Source organism: Archocentrus centrarchus, chromosome 20 (genome assembly GCF_007364275.1).
Source record: "Archocentrus centrarchus isolate MPI-CPG fArcCen1 chromosome 20, fArcCen1, whole genome shotgun sequence".
Classification (NCBI taxonomy): Eukaryota; Metazoa; Chordata; class Actinopteri; order Cichliformes; family Cichlidae; genus Archocentrus; species Archocentrus centrarchus.
Window position 1 is genome coordinate 1,931,562 of NC_044365.1, and position 22,120 is coordinate 1,953,681.

Sequence of the window (22,120 nt, forward strand, 5' to 3'; positions counted from 1 at the left end):
GGCGGGGGGACTTTGATGGAGCTCTGTAGAATCAGATAGCGGAGGACTTTGATGGAGCTCTGTAGAATCAGATGGCGGAGGACTTTGATGGAGCTCTGTAGAATCAGATGGAGGAGGACTTTGATGGAGCTCTGTAGAATCAGATGGCGGGGGACTTTGATGGAGCTCTGTAGAATCAGATGGCAGAGGACTCTGATGGAGCTCTGTAGAATCAGATAGCAGAGGACTCTGATGGAGCTCTGTAGAATCAGATGGCAGAGGACTCTGATGGAGCTCTGTAGAATCAGATGGCAGAGGACTCTGATGGAGCTCTGTAGAATCAGATGGCAGAGGACTTTGATGGAGCTCTGTAGAATCATATAGAGGAGAACTGTGTGGGCGCTCTTTGGAAGATGGTGCAGGACTTTGTGAGAGCTCTTTAGGAGATGGTGAAGAACTTCGTTGGAGGTCCTTGGTAACAGGGCTAGATGTTAAAGAACTCTGTTGGAGCTCTTCAGGGGATAGAAGTGGGCTTTTTTGGAGCTCTGTCAAAGATGGTGGAGGACTTTGTTGGAGCTCTATGGCATCAGGGTGACATGGTAAAGAACTCTGTTCTAACTCTGTGACACATGGTGAACTTTTTAGGAGCACTTTGAGAGATGGTGTGGGACTTTGTGGGGGCTTAGTGGAATCAGGGTGAAATGGTACCAAACCTTCCTGGAGCTCTGTGGACTCAGAGAAAATAACTTGACTCCTCTGTTGGAGGTCAGGATGAGATGGTACAGACTTTTCTTGGAGCTCTGTGGACTCAGGGAGAACTAGTGGAGATCTCTCTTGTCTCTCCATGGCTTCAGAATGAGATGGTACAGGATTCTGTTGGAGCTCTGTGGACTCCAGGAGAATTGGTGAAGATCTCTGTTGTCTCTCCGTGGCTTCAGGATGAGATGGTAAAGAATTCTGCAGGAGCTCTGTGATCTCAGGGTGAGACAATGTAGGACTTTGCTGGAGCTCTTTGGACCCAGGGAGAATTGATGGAGGATTCTTTAAGAGCTCCTCTGAGTCCAGATGAGAGAGTATAAACTTCTGTTGGGGCTCAGGGTGAGATGGTGTTGGACTTTGTCGGAGATCATCAGGATGAGATGATAGACTTGGTGGTGATGCTGCACTAATGGCCTTGGTAGGACTCTCTGGCGGCTCTGAACAGACGAGCTGGACTGGGTTATGATCACCAGGACTGATGGGTGGAGCATCTCTGTGTTTTGAGACTGATGGCTGTGGAATGCTACTGGATGGAGCCTGTATGGGGCTAAGGGCAGGAGCTGGTGCCAGGGTGGGACTGTGTGGGATTGGCGTCTCCTGTTGAGGTCTGCAGGTGGAGCAGATGTAACCTTCAGACCCCACTGTACCCTCCCCGGCCTGGATGATGCACTCTGTATGGACACACCTGCAACACAAAACAGTTCTCACTTCCTCTGTATCACTATCAAAATAAGAGCAGGTCTGAATAAAAGTTACCACCAGTGGTTTTCAAACTGTACCCCCCCCCCCCCCCGTGAGGCACAGAGCTAGTGAAGGAGGGGGTGGCACGAAATGAAATTAAGTTCATATATGATAACCACTGGCTTCCTGTTTCACAATAAAAAAAAAAAACAGTTTCCCTTAAATTCAGGGCTTTTATTGTGAAGCAGTCTCAGTGAAACAGATGGTGGGTGTTTGTGTACCTATAGCAGCAGATACAGGTCACATAGTCCTGTGGTGCGTAGAGGTCGGGGGCGTGGCCACAGAGAGGGCAGGGCAAGACTGGATCACATGACTCACACAGAAACGGGTGATTGGCCCACTGGCCTGATGATCTCACATCACAACGGCGGCAGACTCTGCAGTTCTGGAGGAGATGAGGGGTGGGAGGGAGGGAGGGATTTATGAGGTTCATCCAAAGTTCAACACTTACCACTCACAGCAGTGTGTGTGTGCGTGTCTGTTTCTCACCTTGCAGCTCCAGCCAGTGCTTGGTGTGTGATCCAGAGGTGGTGTGAGACAGTGTGAGTGGTAAGCTTTATCACAGCACTCACACACCAATAACACACCTTCATCCCCTCGCAGCCTAACACAGAGCACAGGTGGAGGGTTACGATGGTTTTTCAAACTGAGCGTAGGACAGGCCATCTTGAACTATCTGCTCATCCTAATCAATAACTCTGTGTGTGTGTGTGTGTGTGTGTGTGTGTGTGTTACCTGCAGCTCTGACACACTCGACACAGAGGACACTGCCATCCAGCCCGGCAGAGAGGGGAGGGTGCCACAGAGGGGTTCAGGCAGCTGCCATGGTAACGGTTGCCACAACAACAGCACATTACCAGGCTGCCAAGCTCACCAGCGCTGGAGCAGACAACGCAGGGCGGCGATGACCCTGAGGAGACACGATCACGTCATATCATCAGTGACCTCTGCCTCACTTTCAATCCTCAGATGACATGTTTGAACATTTCTGCTCAGATTTAACAAGAAACCTTACACCTGCATCCGTGAGGACCTGTGTGTATCTACCTGTGTGCGCGTGTCTTGTACACAGTGTGCGTCTCTGGTTCCAGTCCAGAAGGGCTCCAGCAGCAGCAGCACAGGGGAAGTGGTAGCACCGCCCACAGTCCGTCTCCTGGCAACGCAGCGATGCGCCAAGTCGCCGGCAGAACGCACATACCTGGAGGGGTGAGGCCAAGATAGAGGGGAGGAGCTTAGAGAGACTCAGTCTGGATCATGAAGGAAACAGCTGCTGTGTGTAAAACGCTCTTCTTCTCTTTTTATTTCACTCTCACTCAAAGTGCCCCACAGAGAGCAGCTCATAACCACAGAAACGCTGCAAAATGCTTTTATTTTTAAGTTGAGGACAGCGTAGTTTGGTCAGCATTCATCTAGCTGAGGTACGTCTGTTACAGACCTGCAGCAGCTACGGACAAAGAAACTGACCAGACAGAAACCCACCTGTGTGCTTCCTGAGTCGATGGCTTTGTCCACGTAGAGCAGTGATTGGCCCTCGCCTCGACACACCCCCTCTGACCAGGCAGCACACTGCAGGTGAGCACAGCACTGACCTGCGGGTGCGCACACACACACACACACACACACACACACACAGGGAAAGGTTAACACAGGCAGAAACACACAGAGGAGGAGGGGGAAGAAAAGAAAGAGTTGGAAGAGGAGGAGGACGTACCTGTGGGGTCAAACAGTGATTGGACATCGATGTCATGAGGAAGGCCGATAGGTCCGAGCTGCTTAAGGAACTCTAAGGAAGACTCTGAAACATCAGCACACAGTTAACAATCAAACTCTTGATCAATAACAGTGATCAACAACAGTGATCAGATCCCACCTGTGTCAGAGCCAGTGTATGGAGGGTACTCACCACACTGTTCTGGACTGCAGCACCTGCATGTGCGCACACACACACACACACACACACACACACACACACACACACACACACACACACACACACAGAGCTACAGTTACCTCACCTATCCAACTCATCATTGCGGTGTCTTTGAAGGGAGAGGGTAAAGAGGAAGTGATGTCACTCACGTGGGCGGGGCTTGGCTGCCGCGGTAGCAGTGATCGTGGCAGTCGTTGTCTCGGTCAGAGGAGGCGCGGCGGTTGAGGATGTGGAGCGGGATGTAGCCGGGCGTCGGGCCAAACACCACCAGGCGCCCCTGGCCCAGAGAAGGCTCGTCACCATGGTAACAGAAGGCACACTGCTTCAGCCTGGCGGGAAAAACCAAACGAAGCGTTTAGGAGGTGAGGTGTCCTTCACCTGCCCCCTTCACTTAGCTGTGAACCTGGATTCTGATGGAAGCAGTTTGTTGATCTTTAGCTGCTGTAACAAAGAAAATTCACATCTTTGGGAAAATTAAAGTTCCTCTTCTTTCAGTTATGGATGAAACTGTTGCTTCACTCTGCTGATTATGTCTGAACTTTACAGCCACAATCTGGCCTACAAACCTTTTACCAACAAATGAGCAAACTGCCATTCACTCTCTCTGTCACGTGTTTGTGATTTAACTGAAATAAAGTGATTTCAGGTCTTTTGAATTCAATTTTATCTATATGGCGCCTCAAGGTGCTTTATAATGTAAGGTAGAGACCCTAAAATAATGTGTCAGCATGATCTGAAAGGAGCTCTGATGAAGCGACAAATTATATCTGAAGCCTTTCAAAATAAAAGCCTCCTCAGTTGGCTTGCTGAGTAGCATGTTGGGTGTGTAGAACTCACGTCAGCCCTGTCCAAGACACACTCACCGGTCTTTGGTGTGACCCAGGCTGGGGGTGGGTGAGCCGCCCGAGTCTTCTGACAGAGAGCGCTGGAACAGGGGCGACAGCGAGTCCTCGTCCTCCAACTGCAGGCAGGGGGACACCGGAGGACTGGAGTGGAGACTGGCGACCGGACTGTGCTCCATGGGGCTGGCCACGCCCTCCTCCACCTCCTCTGTTTCCATTGGAACTCTGCTGGGGCTGCAGTCTGCTTCAATGGGGGTGGGGCTGTAAGTTGAACTGGGCCGGTCCTCCTCCACAGGACCAGGACCATGATCAGGATCAGGGGATGTGGGTAAGGGGCTGGATGGTGTGGGTAGGGGGCTTGATTGTGGGGGTAAAGGACTGGAGGCTGGGGGCAAGGGGCTAGATGGTGGGGGCAAGGGACTGGAGGCTGGGGGCAAGGGGCTACATGGTGGCGGCAAGGGACTGGAGGCTGGGGGCAAGGGGCTAGATGGTGGGGGTAAGGGACTGGAGGCTGGAGGCAAGGGGCTAGATGGGTGTGGTAAGGGGCTGGATGGTTGTGGTAAGGGGCTGGATGATGTGGGTGGGGCCTCAGAGCTGGGTTTGTCCTCCTCCTCCCCCATTTCCTCTTCCCCAACACTGGGTGCTGGGTCAGGAGGACCCGGGCCTGGGTCTGGGTCAGGTTCTGGACTGAGCCGGTCCTGGGCGGGTTCAGAGTTTGTTTTGGATTTTCTCCTGGAGGTGGACCGCCGCCGCCGTGTGGTCTTCTCCTTCACCTCTGTGGAGACACACACAGAAACACACAGCCGGTCAGAAACAGAGGCAGTATACAGGAGCTGAGGTGCATTATGGGTAATGTAGGCACAATCACATCTGTGTCATTTTTAAACATGATGGACATAACCTGTGCAGGTAAGGATTACACAGTTTACATCCAGCTGTTTCTACACACCTGTCTTTAGAGGGGGTGTCTTCTCTGTTGCATCCATGCTCTCTTCATCCTCTACCTGAGCTCGCCCTCGGCTCCGCCCCCTGCGTGCGTGCACACACACACACACACACACACACACACACACACACACACACACACACACACACAGCAGTTAGAGGAACATGTACGCTCACTCATGTTCAGGTCTGTAAATGGACTGAAGGGGCAGCCTTGAACCTCTGGCTCCTCCTACAGCTGTTTCACCACTGAAGCTCAGACTCATTTTACACCTTAAAAACTGTTTTCGCACATTTGGATTCCTTCGATGTGAACACCACGTCAGACTTGTTTGTTATTCTTCTTACAGGCCAGAGGAGGCGCTCCACCAAGGCAGACGAGGAAAGCGGCTAAAACAACCATCAGTATTAGAGCCATTTAAAGAATCCCCGATGCTGCTTTCAGACGCACGACCTCAGGATGGTGATTATCTGCCACCTGTTTGGCTCCACCCACAAAACATGGTAGGAAAAGACAGACACAGAGGACAGCGCCATGTCTTCACAGGATGGCCTGAAGGGCCCTGATGAAACAGGAAGTGGACTGACACAGAGACACACAGAGACCGAATAATGCTCTGCTGGCTGTGTGTGCGTGTATACATTTCTTTTAAATCAATTAGCTGATGACTACTCTGCAGACCTTTAGTATCAGGAAACACCTGAATCAGGTAAACAGGATGACGTCACAGCAGAATGCTGGACTGTGTTTGTGTGCAGGGGTGTGTGTGTGTGTGTGTGTGTGTGTGTGGCAGGAGGTAAAACCAGGAGCAGAGTCCAGCACACGCCTCCTGTCAGACTCCTCCTCCCTCCCTCCTCACTGCTCATTACCCAGCATGCAGCTCAACCACTTCCTCTCCAGCACACACGCACACACACACTTACACACTCTCACACACACACTCTGTGTGTGTGTCTTTGTGAGGACCCTCGCCTTCATCGGGCCTCTGCAGGTACAGCAGATGTGAATCTGAGACGTTCTGACAGATTCTCAGCTGTAACCTGACAGCTGAACGCACATTTCATCAAAGTTTCAGGAGCTGCAGCCATCACTGCACCCTATCCTGAATACAGAGTTTATTTTAGCGGATCACACCATGCAAAGGATGCTGGGATCATCTCTCACCGTCTCCTGTGGACGTCCAGGCCTTTGCATGCTCTTTTTTTCTGAAAGGACCAAACTGTTGCTGTCACCTGTCCTAACGTTCTCTCTTCTACAGTTTAACCTGCAGGGCGTCTGTCTGCCTCCCCTATGAAGGAATAACAAAAGGACCATGAAACTGCTTTCAGGTCCTTAGGCAGCTACATATTAACCCTTTAACGCCAGGCGATCGCTGCTGAAGAGCTGGTTTCCTGCCCTTACTAGCAGCGAACAGCTGGTTAAGACGTTTCGTTTCAACGCAGAGTGATCAGCTGACTCTTTATCGTAACTCTGTGTCCTTTCGGAAAAATTCAAACAGTTCCCGAAAGCTCAGAAATTGCACTTTAACGTTGTATAGGAGTATTACGGTATTTGTTGCTGGAAGTCCGCGAACGGCGGCACTTTTGAAGTACGCTGTGTCGACGCGTTCGGAGGTATGAGGTTAAAGTGGTATACTAAAACTTCCTCCAGACTGGATATACATCCCCTGAACTTCAAGCCCACATCCTTTCAGCTGGAGATGTTTTAAAGCTGTGCTTCAGCCCTTCATGGATCATGAATCAAACTGCTTCTCCTTTAATCTTCCTGCTGACTGACAGGTGAGAGGGTGAGCACACCTGATCAGACTCCCCATCACACCATCACACTTACTTCTTTCTTGATTTGGGAGGTGGCGGAGTAGGAGGAGGTGGTGGAGGAGGCGGAGGCGGAGGGGCTGTAGGTGCAGAGCGCCCGCTGCTCCCATCTTTCCGAGGTCGCCCACGGGGCCGCTTCTCTGGTGTGGGGCTAGAAGTGGCAGCTTTGGCCAGCTGAGCGCTGCGGCCGGCCCGAGTGAGGGGATGGGGCGGCCCTCTGTCCCGAGGCTCCTGAGGCTGAGCCTCAGATGGCATTCTGGGTAAAGAAAACAGAGAAAGAGGGTGAGGTGAGAACTGAAACGCAGAGAGGGAGGTTTGCCAGATGGACCTCAGGTGGGATTTATGCTTCACCTTTAAATCCTCACCACAGCTACACTGTACCACAAACCTCAACCTGAATATGTGTCATGTTGATGCAGTCCTCCAACACATTTCCACCTACTTCTTCTTGTACTATTATTTTTCAAACTGACTGCAAGATGGACCTACTAGTGTTTGGGTAGGTAAACTGCAGAGAACACACACAGGGTACAGCACAGTCTACATAAACTCAACACAGCAGTATAATCAGGGCACAGACCAAGGACGTCGAGTCCTGAGGTACAGATCAGAATGAATCATCAGGCGGTGTTACCTGTGGCCCGTACAGTCTGCTCATACATTAAATCTTTGAGGGATGAAGTTACAGAACACGTGCTGTTAATCCGTCACTCCAACGTAAACACGTGATTCGGTACAAAATGGATCATTTGGGGTTTTTTACTGTAAACTAGAATAAAACAATTCCTGACGTCACTTTGGTACATACTGGTCCTGAAAGCACTCACTGTAATGATACGAGTCATTAGTTTAGATCTGGCTGTTTAAACTTTTTATGAGGGCAGTGCAAAGCTGATATAAATGAATCAAACTTTCAGCCGCAGCCGCACACAAACACTCGAGGATCTGAAACCTCACACAGCCAGATGTTCAACACCTGCAGGGACTCCCCCAGGAAGCTGGTCATACAGGTGGTACAACAGACCCGCTGACATTAAAGCAGCAGCTCTGTGTGTGTAACCTCAGAGACCATCAGAGAGGAGGACAATCGTTTGCATCCTCGCTGCTCGTTAAACCGGTGGCTGTGCGCTGGGATTTTCCTCCCAGCCTTTAAACTCGTTATTATTAAAGTAAGTGCACATTAATAATGAACGTTTAAATCAGATGTCCTGGCTGATAGTGAGGAGGTCAGACCGACCGCCTAAAGATCGAGCGAGTTGTCGATGCTTCCTGTCTCACAGCTTCAGATGGAGAGGGGCGTGACCTTCAGCCTGACCAACGCGGTGCATGGTGAGCTGAAGAGACACTGCAAACCACGTGTGCAAAACCCCCGGCACTTCCTGTCACCACCAAAAGGAGCCATTTCCTCACAGATATCTCTTCCTCACAAACTACATGTGACCACTGCAACCTGCCATGAGGACCATGGGGTGGCGGCCTGGGCTCTAGGCCTGATTCACTTAACCCTACGGTATCAGTCATTGATGGTTGGCAGTCACATGACTGCAAACCCCACGAGCTGATTAGCAAAGAATGTGATTCACAGTTTGAAGCATTCACCCTCAAACTGTTTTCTGATTACTTTTCTGTCCCGTTAAACGAGCACTGAACCAGTCGGCAGAACGTCCCCGGCTGTGGCGCCGTCATTGAAACGGCGGTAAAATCCAGCCCGCTCATGCATGCGGGGCTGTCACCCAACTGTGCACACCGGTCTACGGAAATTGAGGCGTGCACGACACGCCGGGCGTTATACATCAGTTTACTCCAACACACAGCAGACCGCTGCTCAGGTGCTGCATCACAGCACTATACACGTATCAAAATCAGAGTAACTGGTTTCACTGGTGAGTGATTCAGGCAGCAGGTCACAGACACTTTTCTTCAGGGTTAAACTGTCCCAGGTGAGCTGACAAAAGACTGTTACAGGTACTTTAATGTGAAAATACTGACAGGAACAACTTCATCAGTTCAGCTAGTCTAAACCTCCGACAGGAGCCACATCGGTCCCCTTAAAAACCACTTCCTGTGAGCAGCCAGAGGCGAGACCACCTCGTGTTTCTCTGAGCGTAAACAGAAACCAAAACTCCTCCACCCTCTTGGACCAGAATGGACCCAAAACCACCTCGGTGTGGCAATGTGACCCAGAGAGGACATACTGGCTCATCTAGCCAATGAGTCAACAGAAAGCATGAGCGACCTTTGACCCCAGCTGTCTGTTCAGGACATTCAATGTTTGTAAGTTTTATTTAATCAGAGTTACAGATGTCAGCTCACTGCATCACAGCTCAAAGAAGATCAGTTTGTCCACTGCTGGAGCTCCAAGCCCTCCACCAGGTATTCACAGTAACAGTGTTCTGACTCCAGGAGAACCTCTACAAACACCTCCAACTTCAAGCCTAAAGGAAATCCACACACAGCAAGAACCTGTGACAGGTGGAGCCTTCCTGTGGAATTTTTCAGGTAAATCTGAGACCGTCAGGTGGGACGTTTTTTAAATTTGATGACACAATAATGGATGACCATAACTAACCATGTTTTAGCCTGAGCAAATGAAATTCAGTGCTGCTGTTTTTCCTGTGGGTGGAGGCCAACACCAACCTGCTTAATATGCAGGAAACCCAACTAAACTTTGCTTTGACACACCGTGGCAGCTCTATGATGGCATAAACCACAACCAGAATTATTTTAATCAATGACCATAATCTGGATTATTTACTGTGGTTACTCATTAACAGGTTTATCTTACTTTGAAAGACTTTATTGAACTCTGGGTGGCCAAACGGGGGATGTAAAAAGTACAGGAGGCCCAGACCGGCCTCACCGCTGGTCAGCGCCACCAATGGAAAGCATGAAGACGCACCAGCAGCCAATCAACTGCACGCCCAGCAGGCCCTCTGATTTATCCTGTTTATCCCGATGCAACGTTAAAGCTGACCGGACTCCTTCACCCCCGTGGAGATCACAGAGCTTAACCACCTGATGTTTTCATATGGATTTTTCCTGTTCTCAGGTGTCTGCTTTCAATCCCAGAGGTCGCCTGATTGGTTTACAGAGCCACAGCTCGGGTGTTAATGAGTAATTGTGTTAAACAGATTACAGTGACTGATTAAAAGAGTTGTGGTTTCATCGATACACAACATGAGACAAAACAGATTTAAAAGATACCTGGTTTCAAAATCCATCACCTGTTCTTTTTATCTCAGGAACCACAATCACAGCTGACAGAGGGGACCAGCAGAGACCAGCAGGGTGTCTGGATCAGGTCCTGATGGTCACCAAAATTAATAATCACCAATGACCAACACTGGTAAATATACTAGGTTCTCAGCTTCACATTCATGCAGGACTTTAATCCATCACACACAGTGTCTTTCCCAAAGGCATCCTGACATCCACACTGAAGGATCTGGGATCAAACCCCTGATGACCTGCTCCACTTCCTGCCTCCTCCACATCCCATCAACCTCTAATCCTCTGCTTAAATGCAGCGTAATTACTGATCTGTCATTTTACAAGTGAGTCTAGAAAACAAACAATAAAGAGCTGAAGGTGGACATGAAGTCATCAGGTAAGGACGCGCAGGTGTTTCTGACCACAGGCCTGCAGCCCCCTCAGCAGGAGGTCCACAGAATACTGAATTAAATTCAATAACTCAACCTAAGAATGAAAAAACACTTCAATCCACCTGAAAGAAACATGACTTTTAAAAAACTACAGCTAACTGAACGATGACTGCACACCAAACTGGAAACGTACAGAAAATGATTTAAGCTGCCTGAGGAGGCTGAGGTACACCTGCCCAATGAGGATGATAATAATGACTAGACTGAAAACTAATGAAGACTAGTTTTCGGGTGCACAGAGGGCTAGGCAGCAGCAGCCACATGTCGAGCTACAGACAGTCAAAGCCAGCGGCGGGCTGTCGACGCCACCGTAAGCTGACCAGGTGAGGCAGTGATGGCAGCAGGGGCCGTTAATCCGTGCAAAGGTGCACCGGTCATCAGAATTTCTCCTGTATATGTGACTTTTGTGCTCATCGGAGAAGTTTTAAACTTTTGTTTTTGCACTTGTGCTCCCCAAACGTCCAAACAGACGGTGCACACCAACTTTTGCTGAGTCAGGTGACACTGGCTTTAACACTCTGACGCCTGTTCACATCGCCTCCAAACATCCAACCTGAGGCAGGAAAACCCCTTTTAGGTCTTTTACGTCCTCTGTGTAGACCCAGCTGCCGTCTTGACTCGAGCTGAACTAAAAACCAAGTGTGTTTGAGATTCTCGGGATGGAAGAAAAGCAGTTTCATCCAGATATTCTCTCCAAAATTATAAATGAAACTAAAACACAATTAAGCCCAAAGTCTGGACTCACTGCCCTGCGGTGACAGCGGGTTTGGTTCAACTCAAGCCAACCTGACAGAGTCTGAGGAGGACCGAATCCCAGCATCTGTCACGAGTCTTGATCATCTGGTTTCCATGACGGCCGGAAGCACAAATGAAAATGCGATGAATCGCCCGATTCTGGCGGAAACACAGCATGGGGCTTTTGGCACTGTAGGCTCACAGACAGGAAGTAAACACACAGGCTCACCTTCACGTCTCCCTGCTACATCTCATTTCCACTGATCGATCGGCACTGTGAAACAGCTACCTGACTTCTGACCAGGTAAACTCATCCTTCCTCCATCAGGAGGCAGGAAATGTGGTGGTGCCTCAACACGACGTGTTAGGACTTTAGAATACATCATTTAGAAATGTTGCTCCTCTGAATAAGCCCTGATCTTTAACCTGCAAAGCCCAACGAGTCATCAGTTAACTCATTCATTAACCAAACCCTCTAGACCTGACCCTGTAAACCATCTCCACATTCTGCCAATCAAAAAACGAGGAAAGCTAATCAGCAGATTAACTGATTGGCTGATCAGCATCTGTTACGACAGACTAGGATTATTTTAACCTGATCAGGTCAGATGTTGGACCTGAGAGGACAGAAGCAGAGGAGTTAGTGGTTCCTGTAGTCTAATTCAGCTTTTTAACCCGGGCTGATGCGGTGCACCCCTGCGGGGTCTGGACTATCCCGGAACAGCGTGCACACAAACACACACACAGGTTCACGGTGTGTGTGTGTGCGCGTATATTAATCTACTCAATATTTTGGGTGTTTTTGTGTTTCAGAGCTGATGTGACCCCATGTGTACCTGCTCAGGTGTGCAGATGCACATGAGGTCCAGTAAGAGTCATGTTTTCTCTTGTGAGATTAAAGTTTCAGGCACAGTCCTGACAAATAAAGGCTCCCAGGTACAGGTGAGCCCTGACGGAGTGCCCTGTGGTTGAGCTGCTGGTTAGCATGCTAATGAGCGCTCCTGTCACAGCAGCTGTGGAGTACGGTTCCGCTGGCTGTAAGCAGCTTTCATCCGCACATACTCTCCAGGGGCTCGGTGAGGGTCGCAAGAGCCACTCGGTGCTTCTAAGACCGCAGTTTTACCGCCGTCAGTCCGCCTGGAGCTGTTAGCCGTTAGCCCGCTCGGACCGCCCAGCGGCTGATCACTTCTCTGCTAGCGTTAGCTGCAGGTTAGCTGTTAGCACCCCGGCTCCGCGGCGCGCCTGCTGGCCGCCCCTCGGAGCGCTGACGGTAGGCGGACAGCGGCGGCAGGAAACGGCCCGAAAAGCGAGCAGAGGAGCTGCAGGAGTGTCGAGAGAAGAGGGAAGAAGCGCCCTTACTGATTTGATGCAATTCTCTTTTTCCTCTCCAGCTTTCCAGCCAACTTAGAGCGATGTGTTCAAAGCCAGAAGCGAACTTCTCCGACAGATAACATCCGTTTCACAAGCCTGGCATGATAGGAGGCTCCGTCGGAACATTCCCGGTGCTGCGGGGAGGAGAAAACGCGGTTTTTACTCCGAAAACTGGCGAAAAATTAAAGTTGAAGCGGTCGCTCCGTCATGGAGGCCATGTTTGGGAGCGACCGAAGCACCGCCTGTCAGCGCTAGCAGGGGAAGTAGGTCCCAGAAAACACGTCCCGCCTCGCCGAGCAAAGGCCTTCCTTAAGGACCGGATGCAGGCACCGTGAGCCGGGATCCAGGCTGGAAAATATGTCGATGTTTGAGCCTCCGAGGTGGGACCGGGTTTATTTGTTTGTGTTGTATAAAAAGTGTGTCTGACCCCGCGGAGGGATCTAGTGGAGGGCTGCTCTGGTGAAGCGGTCTCTGTCATCAGACCTGGAAGTCCCGGAGAGGAGCGCGAGGATCCGGACTGCGGCAGGCACGTGCCCGGAACCGGAGCGGACAGCCGATAAACAAAACGGCCAGGGGTCAGAGGTCAGGGTAGTCTTGACCCAAAAGCATCACACCAACAGAGCATCACCGAGCATGTCCCACTGGAGGGAAGACCCTCCACCCACATCCACCTGAAGCCGAGCACACCTCCACACACACACACACACACACACACACACACACACACACACACGAGGGCACAATAAGTTATTTTCCCTGTTGTATCACCAGTGTTAGTGATCATTGCTGTTATACTCTTATAATGGGCTGTGCTGATGTAGCACTGACCTACTCCAGCCTCTTTATACCCTCACACACACACACACACACTTGGATGTATCAGGGGAAACTTGGGCACTGACCTCCTGACTGGTAGGGCGCCCCCCCTCCCTGAGCCACAGCTGCCTAATTGTTAGCTGTATTACTGTGACTATCATCAGGTTGATAGCAGCTGGGAGCAGGTACTGCTACTCTGCCAGCCACTGTTACCATGACTACTAATGAAAACAATCATATCTCACTTCTTACACGTTTCTGTCTCTGCTGCTTTATCTTATAATTACAGAATAATACACTTATTAGTGTTAGCCGCGCTGCTGTGCAGCATATCCCTCTGCAGCCTTCAGCTCCCTGCTTCTGTCTCTTATTCCCACTCCTGGACCTGAGCGCTCTGAGGACCCTGAGGAGCAGGCGGTGTGCTGACATAGGCCCGGTCAAAGTACCCAGCTACATACACTCAAGAATACACACAGTACACTAGAATACACACAGTACACAAGAATACACACAGTACACAAAGGCCAATTTATTGAACACAAACACTGACTGATACTGACCCCCTGACCCCACAGCGTTGCTCCTGATGACTTCATCCTGAGCAGCCAAAGGATCAGACAAACAGCGTCATTCACACACACACACACACACACACACACACACACACTTTTTCCACCTCTGTAAAACATCCACTTTGGAAAATAATTTAAGACAGAACAGCTTAAAAATGAAAGCGGAGCAGCAACAAACTGCAGGAACATCCTGAAGCACACAAACACCGTCCGTCAGTCCGTGCCTGTTTCTGCTGTGAGGGGCGTGTCCAGAGGGCAGCTGAAATATGATTGGTCCCTCAGCCAGATGGGCAAAATAATGTTATGATGACATCGCCCTGATCCACAAGTGAGCCTGAGGCTGGACCACGAGAAGCTTTTATTGATGTGTGTCAGACAGAAACTCCACGCCTGCATCTGTGACACAGAAGGAGCTGCTCCAGGAGGCCTTCGCCCTGGAGGAGGAGGAGGAGGAGGAGGAGGAGGAGGAGGAGGAGCAGTGAATGGTGAAGACTTGCCGTCTCCTCTGCTCCTGGCCGTCTCCTCCTGCAGCCGCTATGTCATTTCCTGGCTCTTGCCTGGAGCACAGCAGCCGGTGGGTCACCAGCCTCTGCCAGGGGCGACACAGGTACGACCGCTCGGACTCTGAGGACGAGGAGGAGGAGGGTAGAACAGTTCTTCTGATGGCGTGACAGGTGGCGAAGACAGTGATTCTGTAATCCCTGAGGAAGAGGAGCCAAAGATCAGAATGTTAGAACCAGGAGGAGGAGCTCGTTAGTTGTTTCAGGTTCACAGCTTCCCCTCCCCGGGGTGTGGAGCTGATCACCTGTGAGGGAGCACAGGGGCAGATCTCATAGGATCATTTTTCAGCCATACCAAACATATGGCCCGGGCTCCAGGACAGGGCCACCACATGCTCCAGTCTGCAACTTTAACAACTCGCTGAGCTCAGCTCAGGCTGTCACCTGTACAGAGCACCCTCTGGCGGTGATACCACTGGGACACCTGACCTGAGAGCAGCCAGCATCAGTCTGACAGAGGGGCGCGTTTGTTTTTGGACCTCTGTTAAAATCAGGATCTATGAACGCTATCTGAGCCAAAATGAAACATGGTGGACCTCAAACAGAAACTCACCTGAGCAGCCGCCCCAGCAGCTCCGCACACCTGCCGAGCTTCTCTTCCTGCTTGGTGAAGCTGGTCCCGCCCTCACAGCGGTCCAGCCAGTAGAAAGCAGAGATGCTGTCAATCAGGAGAAGCGCCAAGGTGGGCCGTGATGACAACGTGGTCTCCAGGAAGTGGAGGGTGAGCAGGAGCTGCGAGGAGGAAGAGCACTGAACGACCAGGAGGCGGGACAGACATGAGCGCAGGGCCACCTCGGCCGGTCCGAACAAGGAGGGACTGGAAGAGAGCGCTGAGGACCCGGAGAGAGAGAGAGAGTTAGAATTTCACTTCCTGTTCCTGTGTGTGTGTGTGTGCGTGTGTGTGTGTGTGTACCTGCATTGAGTCTACTGTCCAGGATGCTGACCAGTCGTAACATATCCAGGCTGTAGTCGGTGTCCACGAAGACTACATCCACCTCCAGACCGCCGGCCGCCTCCGGCAACACACAGCGGCACAGCAGGTGGTACAGCAGCTCCGTCTTACCTGACACACACACACACACACACACACACACACACACACACACACACACACACACACACACACAGTTTACAGGCAGGTTAAAGCCACGGCAATTTCCCGCACAGTCAACTCACCTGTACCCTCCAGCCCAAACAGCTCCACCACCTCACCTGAGAGCGAGAAACAACACAGCCAGTGAGACAGCTGTCACATAACAGCAGGTGTCAGCTGAGAACAGGTGGGCGTGGTCACTCACCGTGATCGGGTCCTCCATCTTCAGGAAACAGACGAGGCTCGATGTCCTTCAGGCAGCGCCGAGCCTCCAGACGTGCAAACAGCTGCAGAGACACACAGAGCATTACACACTGTTCCAGCAGGTAGACTGTACCAGAGTCCTTCTATAAGCCGCTCTCTGCAGGTATTTTCATCTTTAAATCTAAAATCTGACACACCTGGTGAAACGTTCACTGACTTTGGTCCAAAATAAGGTTTTTCTCTCCTGGAAGTGAAGCTTCTACTGCTCCATGATGACCCTGAGAGCGCCTCTGCCAGCACAACCAGGTCACCTGAATCCAGCTGCTGCATCCAGCTGCTGAATCCAGCTGTGAGCACGCTCACCTGAATCCAGCTGCTGAATCCAGCTGTGAGCACGCTCACCTGAATCCAGCTGCTGAATGCAGCTGCTGCATCTAGCTGCTTGCTCTGTGTGAAGGAGTGCATAAATGTCACCTGTGAATGCCGGGTCCCTCAGTGTCAGTCCTGGGTGCACGTGATGGTGCACCGGTCCTCCACTGTGGACATGAAGGAGCTGAGCTGCCACCTGAGGGTCACAGGTGAGCCTTCATGCCCTCACTGAGTGCTGGGAGAACTGGTCCAGGAGACTGAACTGCCACACAGGTGCTTTTAGGGGCCTCAGGTGAGACAGTAACTTTAAACCAATCAGATATCATAAGCTAGCTTAGTTCGGTGTGTGCACCTGAAGCGCTCTGCTCACTGAAGGTGAACAATCACACACCTGTACGCTCCTTTGTAGCGTGCCGCAGCCAGTGAAAGCCTGCATGCACATTCGAACAGATAACGAACATTGAACATTTCTTCATCATCTCGACGCAAACAACTCCACCTGTTTACGTCACAACTATCAGAATGTCTGACGTTCGGCTTCACGTGCCGCTCACGGCGTTTTTAACAGCGCGTCCCAAACTAACGCGCACCGCGCAGTCACGTGACACGCGGTTAAACACGGCTTCAGTTTCTCACCTGAGCGCCGCTTTCGCTCATTTCAGCAGAACTTCTTCATCCTCTTCTTTCTCTTCTGGCCCCGCCGCGCTAGTTTGAACTCGCTTCCGGTTTCCGCTGTTTTACCGTAAAGACCGCAGCGAGAGGATTACCGTAATGTCTGTACCTGTGCGCACCGAGGCTCAGAGGTCTCCGCTGACTCTTTTTTTGAAAAGGAATTTATTAAGTTTCACAAACACAAGTACACAGTGAACAGTATACAAGAACATAACAACAAACAGGTGGGCCGGGGGATATCTACAGTAAAGAAAAAAGTTATAAGTGGAACAGAAATTAAAAGTTTTGATAGCCTTTGGATTTGTTGAATCATCAAGCAATTTAAAAATAATGCTCCATATCCTTTCTGAATACTACAAAACAAGGGGTTTTATTACTGAATTTACTTTTATGAACCAAGAATTTAGCTAGAAACAAAATCAGGTTTATTAAGAAATGTACCTTCTTTCTTGTCATACTTATGTTAGATTCAACTCATTGTGCACACAACGAAATGACCATTCATCCAGAGACGAGCATCTACGGTCATGCAGCCAGAGACTGGCGCTACCGTTAGAGGCTCGAACCTGCAACCTTCCTTCTGGCTGCAAGGCGAGTGCCTACCCACCATGCCACCAAAACTAAAGACAACATTTCCCCAGTGTAAAACATACTCTTTGAGGAGATGATCAATGAAGAATCTGCTGAGGTCTCCCCAAAACTGTTTGGTCTGCGAACAATGCCAAAATAAATGAACCACTGTTTCTGGGTGGGAGTTACAAAAAGAACAATTTGTATTGATGTCTTTCTTGAATTTTTGGTTGGCAGGGAAGCATTTATGTAAAATTTTCTGTGATACCTCCTTAACTTTGTAATTAAAAATTTATGAGGGAGCGTCCAAACTTTTTTCCAGTCAATGTTATTGGTGAGGTGACTCCAATTTGCAATTATATAAGGGATGGTAACAATATCTTTTTGGAATAAAGCACATATTTCTTTATTATTATTCTTTTGGGTTGTAATGAAAAGCAGATTTTCCCTTCTGGACAGTCAGTTATACAGAGGACAGATCCCGGTGCAGCCAGAGGTGTCGGTCTGTTCCTAAACAGCATTACGACGCCTGAAGGAATGGCATTAATGACAGAGGAGAATTCCTCAGGAGTCACAGGAACGTTCTGTCTGGATAACAGAGCAGTGATCCCTCCTCATTAAATAACTGACTCACCAACTAAATCTCATTCTGAAACCAGGATTCAAGAAAAAGCTATTTGTTTTTGGAAATAATGTCTCTATTATTCCACATAATATAACAATGTGGTGAGAAATTATGCTTATAAACCAGAGTCCAGGCCAGGAGAACCTGTCTGTGGAATACAGACTGTTTGGCAGGGAGTTTATCTACATTATAGTTACACAACCACAGTCATGTCATCTTTCATTACAGTAAGTTTATTGAGAAAGTCTTTCATTTATCAGTGTCAATGAAAACTTACTCCACGGTCTCTGTTGCACTAATACATCGTTAATTCCACAGGTGCAACCTCTGTTGGCTTCTGCAGCTCTTTTTTGCGTGTGTAGGCTGCATGGTTGTACATGTAGATCAATGCGATGGCAGTGAGAGAGAGCACTGTGTAAGGGATGGCCAGGTAGTGTCCTGGCTGCATCACTGTCACCTTGTTCCTCAGGTCTGAGGGTGAAAGATTCTCAGTAAACTTTTCTGCCAAGGCTTCTGCCATGTTGGTCACACTGATGTTCACCACAAATAGGATAAGGACTAACACAGACAAGCAAGCTGCAAGAGAAAAAAAGCCTCATTAGAAGTATCACAACTGAAAGAATGGGATAAAAATCATACTCAAGCTTCCGTGCAAATGCCCGAGCAGTTCCACTTGTGCATCATGCTTACTGCTCTAACATGTCACTTACCACTGAGAGAGCTGCAGACACAGACTCCAACTGGCCCCAGGTAGGTTTCATAAGGGTTGCTGACACTGTTGTAGAGCGAGATGAGGATGCTGCATGCTGAAAACAGCAGACAGAGGACCAGAAGGCACAGAACCAAACCATGTAGGACCACAGGGGCAGTTTCTCCATCTGCCAATGCAGGAATCACTAGACACAGAAAAGCAGGTGATTATGGTTAATATAGCTGTACAGCTTACATGCATTATGCATGATCAGAGGCTGGTCTGAACAGTTTTAAAGGATCTAATTCTCCCGAGATCCTTGACGGCAGTTTTGATACCATTTGCCTTTATTTTGAAATATCTGCCTGGGAGTTTTAATTGGACCTACTTTTTGACATAAAGAAGGGACAGTGTGCTCTTTTCATTATCTACAGTAAAAAGGACACAGGTTCTAGAAAGACGCCAGACGCTGGGGGTCGAAATGATTTGCTTAAATTTCCCTGTTTCTTGAAGGTAGGCAATGTCAGAGACTGAAATCTATTAAATTAGACTAAAAACGGCTAAAATTCAGATGTAAATAAGTTAGAGAATAATTTTGTTTGAGTCTGTTTCTAGTTGGCCAAACAAGCCTTTTGACAATTACCTTGAAACTTACCTTGACCTCCAAATAGGGGGCAAAGTTCTCTTAATAATTTTCCATCAAAAAGGTTCAGGGTGATCGTAACAGTTCCATTCGATGCACAATGGAACTGTTACGATCCACTCTGTTGACATGCCATATCCAATCAGCCCAACAGATACAGCAGCAGCCAATGCACTGATGTGAAATGCAGTCTTCTCTGTGGAAGGCATTATCGCTGTATTCCACTTTCTTCTCTAACACTCTGGTGAAGCCTCAGAAGCAGATTAAGATCCTGTGAATATTCTCTGTACATCATTTACAAAAAAACATCTTACGTGAACAACATGTTAATTTTCTTTATTCATTATCAATTTGGGGTAAAATACTAGCATGTTTAATCATTTGGTAATGTAACCCCCCTGTCCCCACAAAAACTTGGTATCACCCAACCTGCTTTCTCTACCACGCCCGCGTTCACCGTTTAGTGATGGGAATTCCGGCTCTTTTCAGAGAGCCGGCTCTTTCGGCTCCCAAATGGCTCCTTAGATTTTAATTTTTTTAAAAAAGTGTAAAATGAATTACTAATGTAAAAACATACATTAGGCCTATATCAAACATTTCTTTATATACTCAACATATAATAGAGTGCTCCAAATACAAATTATAAAACAAAAGATTGGAAATCAGAAAAAAACAAGGGCCTTTGAGGAGTTGATCCTGTTTCTCCTGCCTGATGACCTGCCCTGTTTTGTTCTTCTAATTACACTGAAGGATGAACAATTCGTATACAGTATACCTATTGTAACGTCTGGGTTGTGTTCGGTGGTGAAGAGGAGGCGGCGGGCAACCAAAAAAACGCACAAGCACACTGGCACTGAGAATTTCAGTATTGCCCTTTTAATAAATGTAATCTTCACAACCTTATGAAGCCCGGTTGAACGGCTGCTACATAAACACACATGAAAACGAGCAGTGTTCATACAACCTATGACGGTACAAAAAAATAAGGAAAAGGAAAAGGTCCGCCTCAAGCCAAAATGTCCGTCTGCAAAACACATCTCCCGCGCTCTCTACTGAGGAGCGGTGGGCGCACACTGGTGACATCATCAACACAAAAAAGACCAGACTGTCGTAAAGAGACATCACAATTACGACTGTTACACTATGTAGGTTGTTTGTGCAGCCTGCTTGATATTAAATTTTAAATTTGCAGTCTACACTCTATCTGTCTCTTCCTGCTCTTGTCGGAGACGGTCGCACTATCTCTCTCTCCCTGCCCTCCCCATCTCTCCGCTTGCTGCTTGCTGTGAGAGCGTCTTTTTACACACTGTCCGAATAAGAACAAGATTGAACCATGGATCTGGCAAACTGGGCATTCTCCATCATTGATCGAATTTTTTCCACTATGAGATCCGGGACAGGGGAGCCTGCGTGTCCGAGTGGAACAGACCCGGTTGGATACGTCATCGACTCTTGGAGCTCGTGGAGACCTGTGTGCTTCTCGGCCCTTGGAGTGGAAGACGTGGAAGACGCCTACATATTCGGCTTTTTGGTAGCGGTATCTTCTCTGTTTGGGCTCGGTGGATACCTGCTTTACTGGCAAATTAAGAAAATCTGGACGGCGGTTCGACATCTGCAGAGGCTGCCGATCCAGGTGGAAGGGCTGAGCAGAGCCGTACAAACTCAGACTCAAAGCCTGGTGGACCTGAGCCGCAAGATTAGCGAGCTCGCAGGCGAGAGGGGTTAGATCAGGAGATATAGTTCGGTTCTGCACAGTGAGGATGGCAATCAACGAATTTGGAATATTGGATTTTTGAATGGTTTCCCAGTAAGACTGAAGGCTGTTGGAAAAACAAGCAGCCTGTTCCAAAACAACATTTGTTATCAGGAATTCGGCTCCCCTGCCGGCCTTGGGTTGGCAACCATATCTCTCTCCAGGGCACTGTGTGCGGCTGCTCTTCCCCCCACTCCGCGTTGTGATTTGTGAAGCTGGGTCTGGTGTATCACGGCCGCTGATGAAATTCCACCGCTATCAGCGAACTGTTTTGGCTGGAACCTGGCATCTGGCTCCACAATGCCCCCACCTCTCGTCTCCGTCTGCATCCCCTCCTGACCTGACCTCACCTACCGCCGCTGTCCTTGCTTTACATGTGCAAATGCTTTGCTAAGGTGGTTTTTTTTGGACCCTGGTATAGTGCTCTTTTTGAGCACTGTACCAGATGACTTTTTTTTAACCTAACTTCCCCATGATGTGTTGTTTTCTCCTCCTGCCAAAGGTAGCGCCGCAAGAAACGGCTGCATGACCCAAGGACACATATCCCCCTATGTGTGTTGTGTTTGTGTATTTGGATGGTGTTCTGTAACTGCAATTTCCAATGTGTGAACTTGTTCACCCACATGGCAATAAAACTTCATTCATTCATTCATTCATTCATTCATTCATCAGAATAATCCTTTAACGCCAGGCGATCGCTGCTGAATCGCGGGTTTCCTGACCTTACAAGCCGCGAACAGCTGATTAAGACATAGCATCTCACTGCAGAGTTA

General features: G+C 49.2%; 3 protein-coding genes across 3 annotated transcripts in view; all 3 read right to left on the reverse strand.

Moving 5' to 3' along the window:
* LOC115799881 (histone-lysine N-methyltransferase 2C-like) overlaps positions 1–13,020 on the reverse strand; it is a 51,666-nt gene extending 38,646 nt beyond the window's left edge. Inside the window, 13 exon segments of the mRNA XM_030757180.1 lie at positions 1–1,423; positions 1,701–1,864; positions 1,969–2,083; positions 2,215–2,389; positions 2,527–2,677; positions 2,959–3,068; positions 3,191–3,274; positions 3,383–3,405; positions 3,559–3,738; positions 4,273–5,026; positions 5,201–5,280; positions 7,028–7,267; positions 12,768–13,020. Of these exon segments, the coding sequence (XP_030613040.1) occupies positions 1–1,423; positions 1,701–1,864; positions 1,969–2,083; positions 2,215–2,389; positions 2,527–2,677; positions 2,959–3,068; positions 3,191–3,274; positions 3,383–3,405; positions 3,559–3,738; positions 4,273–5,026; positions 5,201–5,280; positions 7,028–7,266 (3,498 nt within the window). The 5' untranslated portion in view covers position 7,267; positions 12,768–13,020.
* A 1,107-nt stretch (positions 13,021–14,127) lies between these two features.
* Positions 14,128–17,128, reverse strand: xrcc2 (X-ray repair complementing defective repair in Chinese hamster cells 2). Its single transcript, XM_030756152.1, has 6 exons — positions 17,030–17,128; positions 16,026–16,107; positions 15,904–15,939; positions 15,641–15,790; positions 15,281–15,557; positions 14,128–14,868 (listed from the first exon to the last, which is right to left on the reverse strand). The coding sequence occupies exons 1-6, from the start codon at positions 17,048–17,050 to the stop codon at positions 14,526–14,528; spliced, it is 909 nt and encodes a 302-aa protein (XP_030612012.1). The 5' UTR covers positions 17,051–17,128; the 3' UTR covers positions 14,128–14,525.
* Positions 17,129–18,555: 1,427 nt separating this feature from the next.
* LOC115799143 (clarin-3-like) lies at positions 18,556–19,803 on the reverse strand. The gene is given in 4 exon segments (XM_030756156.1): positions 18,556–18,836; positions 18,971–19,156; positions 19,595–19,701; positions 19,703–19,803. Coding segments are annotated over 4 exon segments (675 nt in total).
* Positions 19,804–22,120: the final 2,317 nt, after the last annotated feature.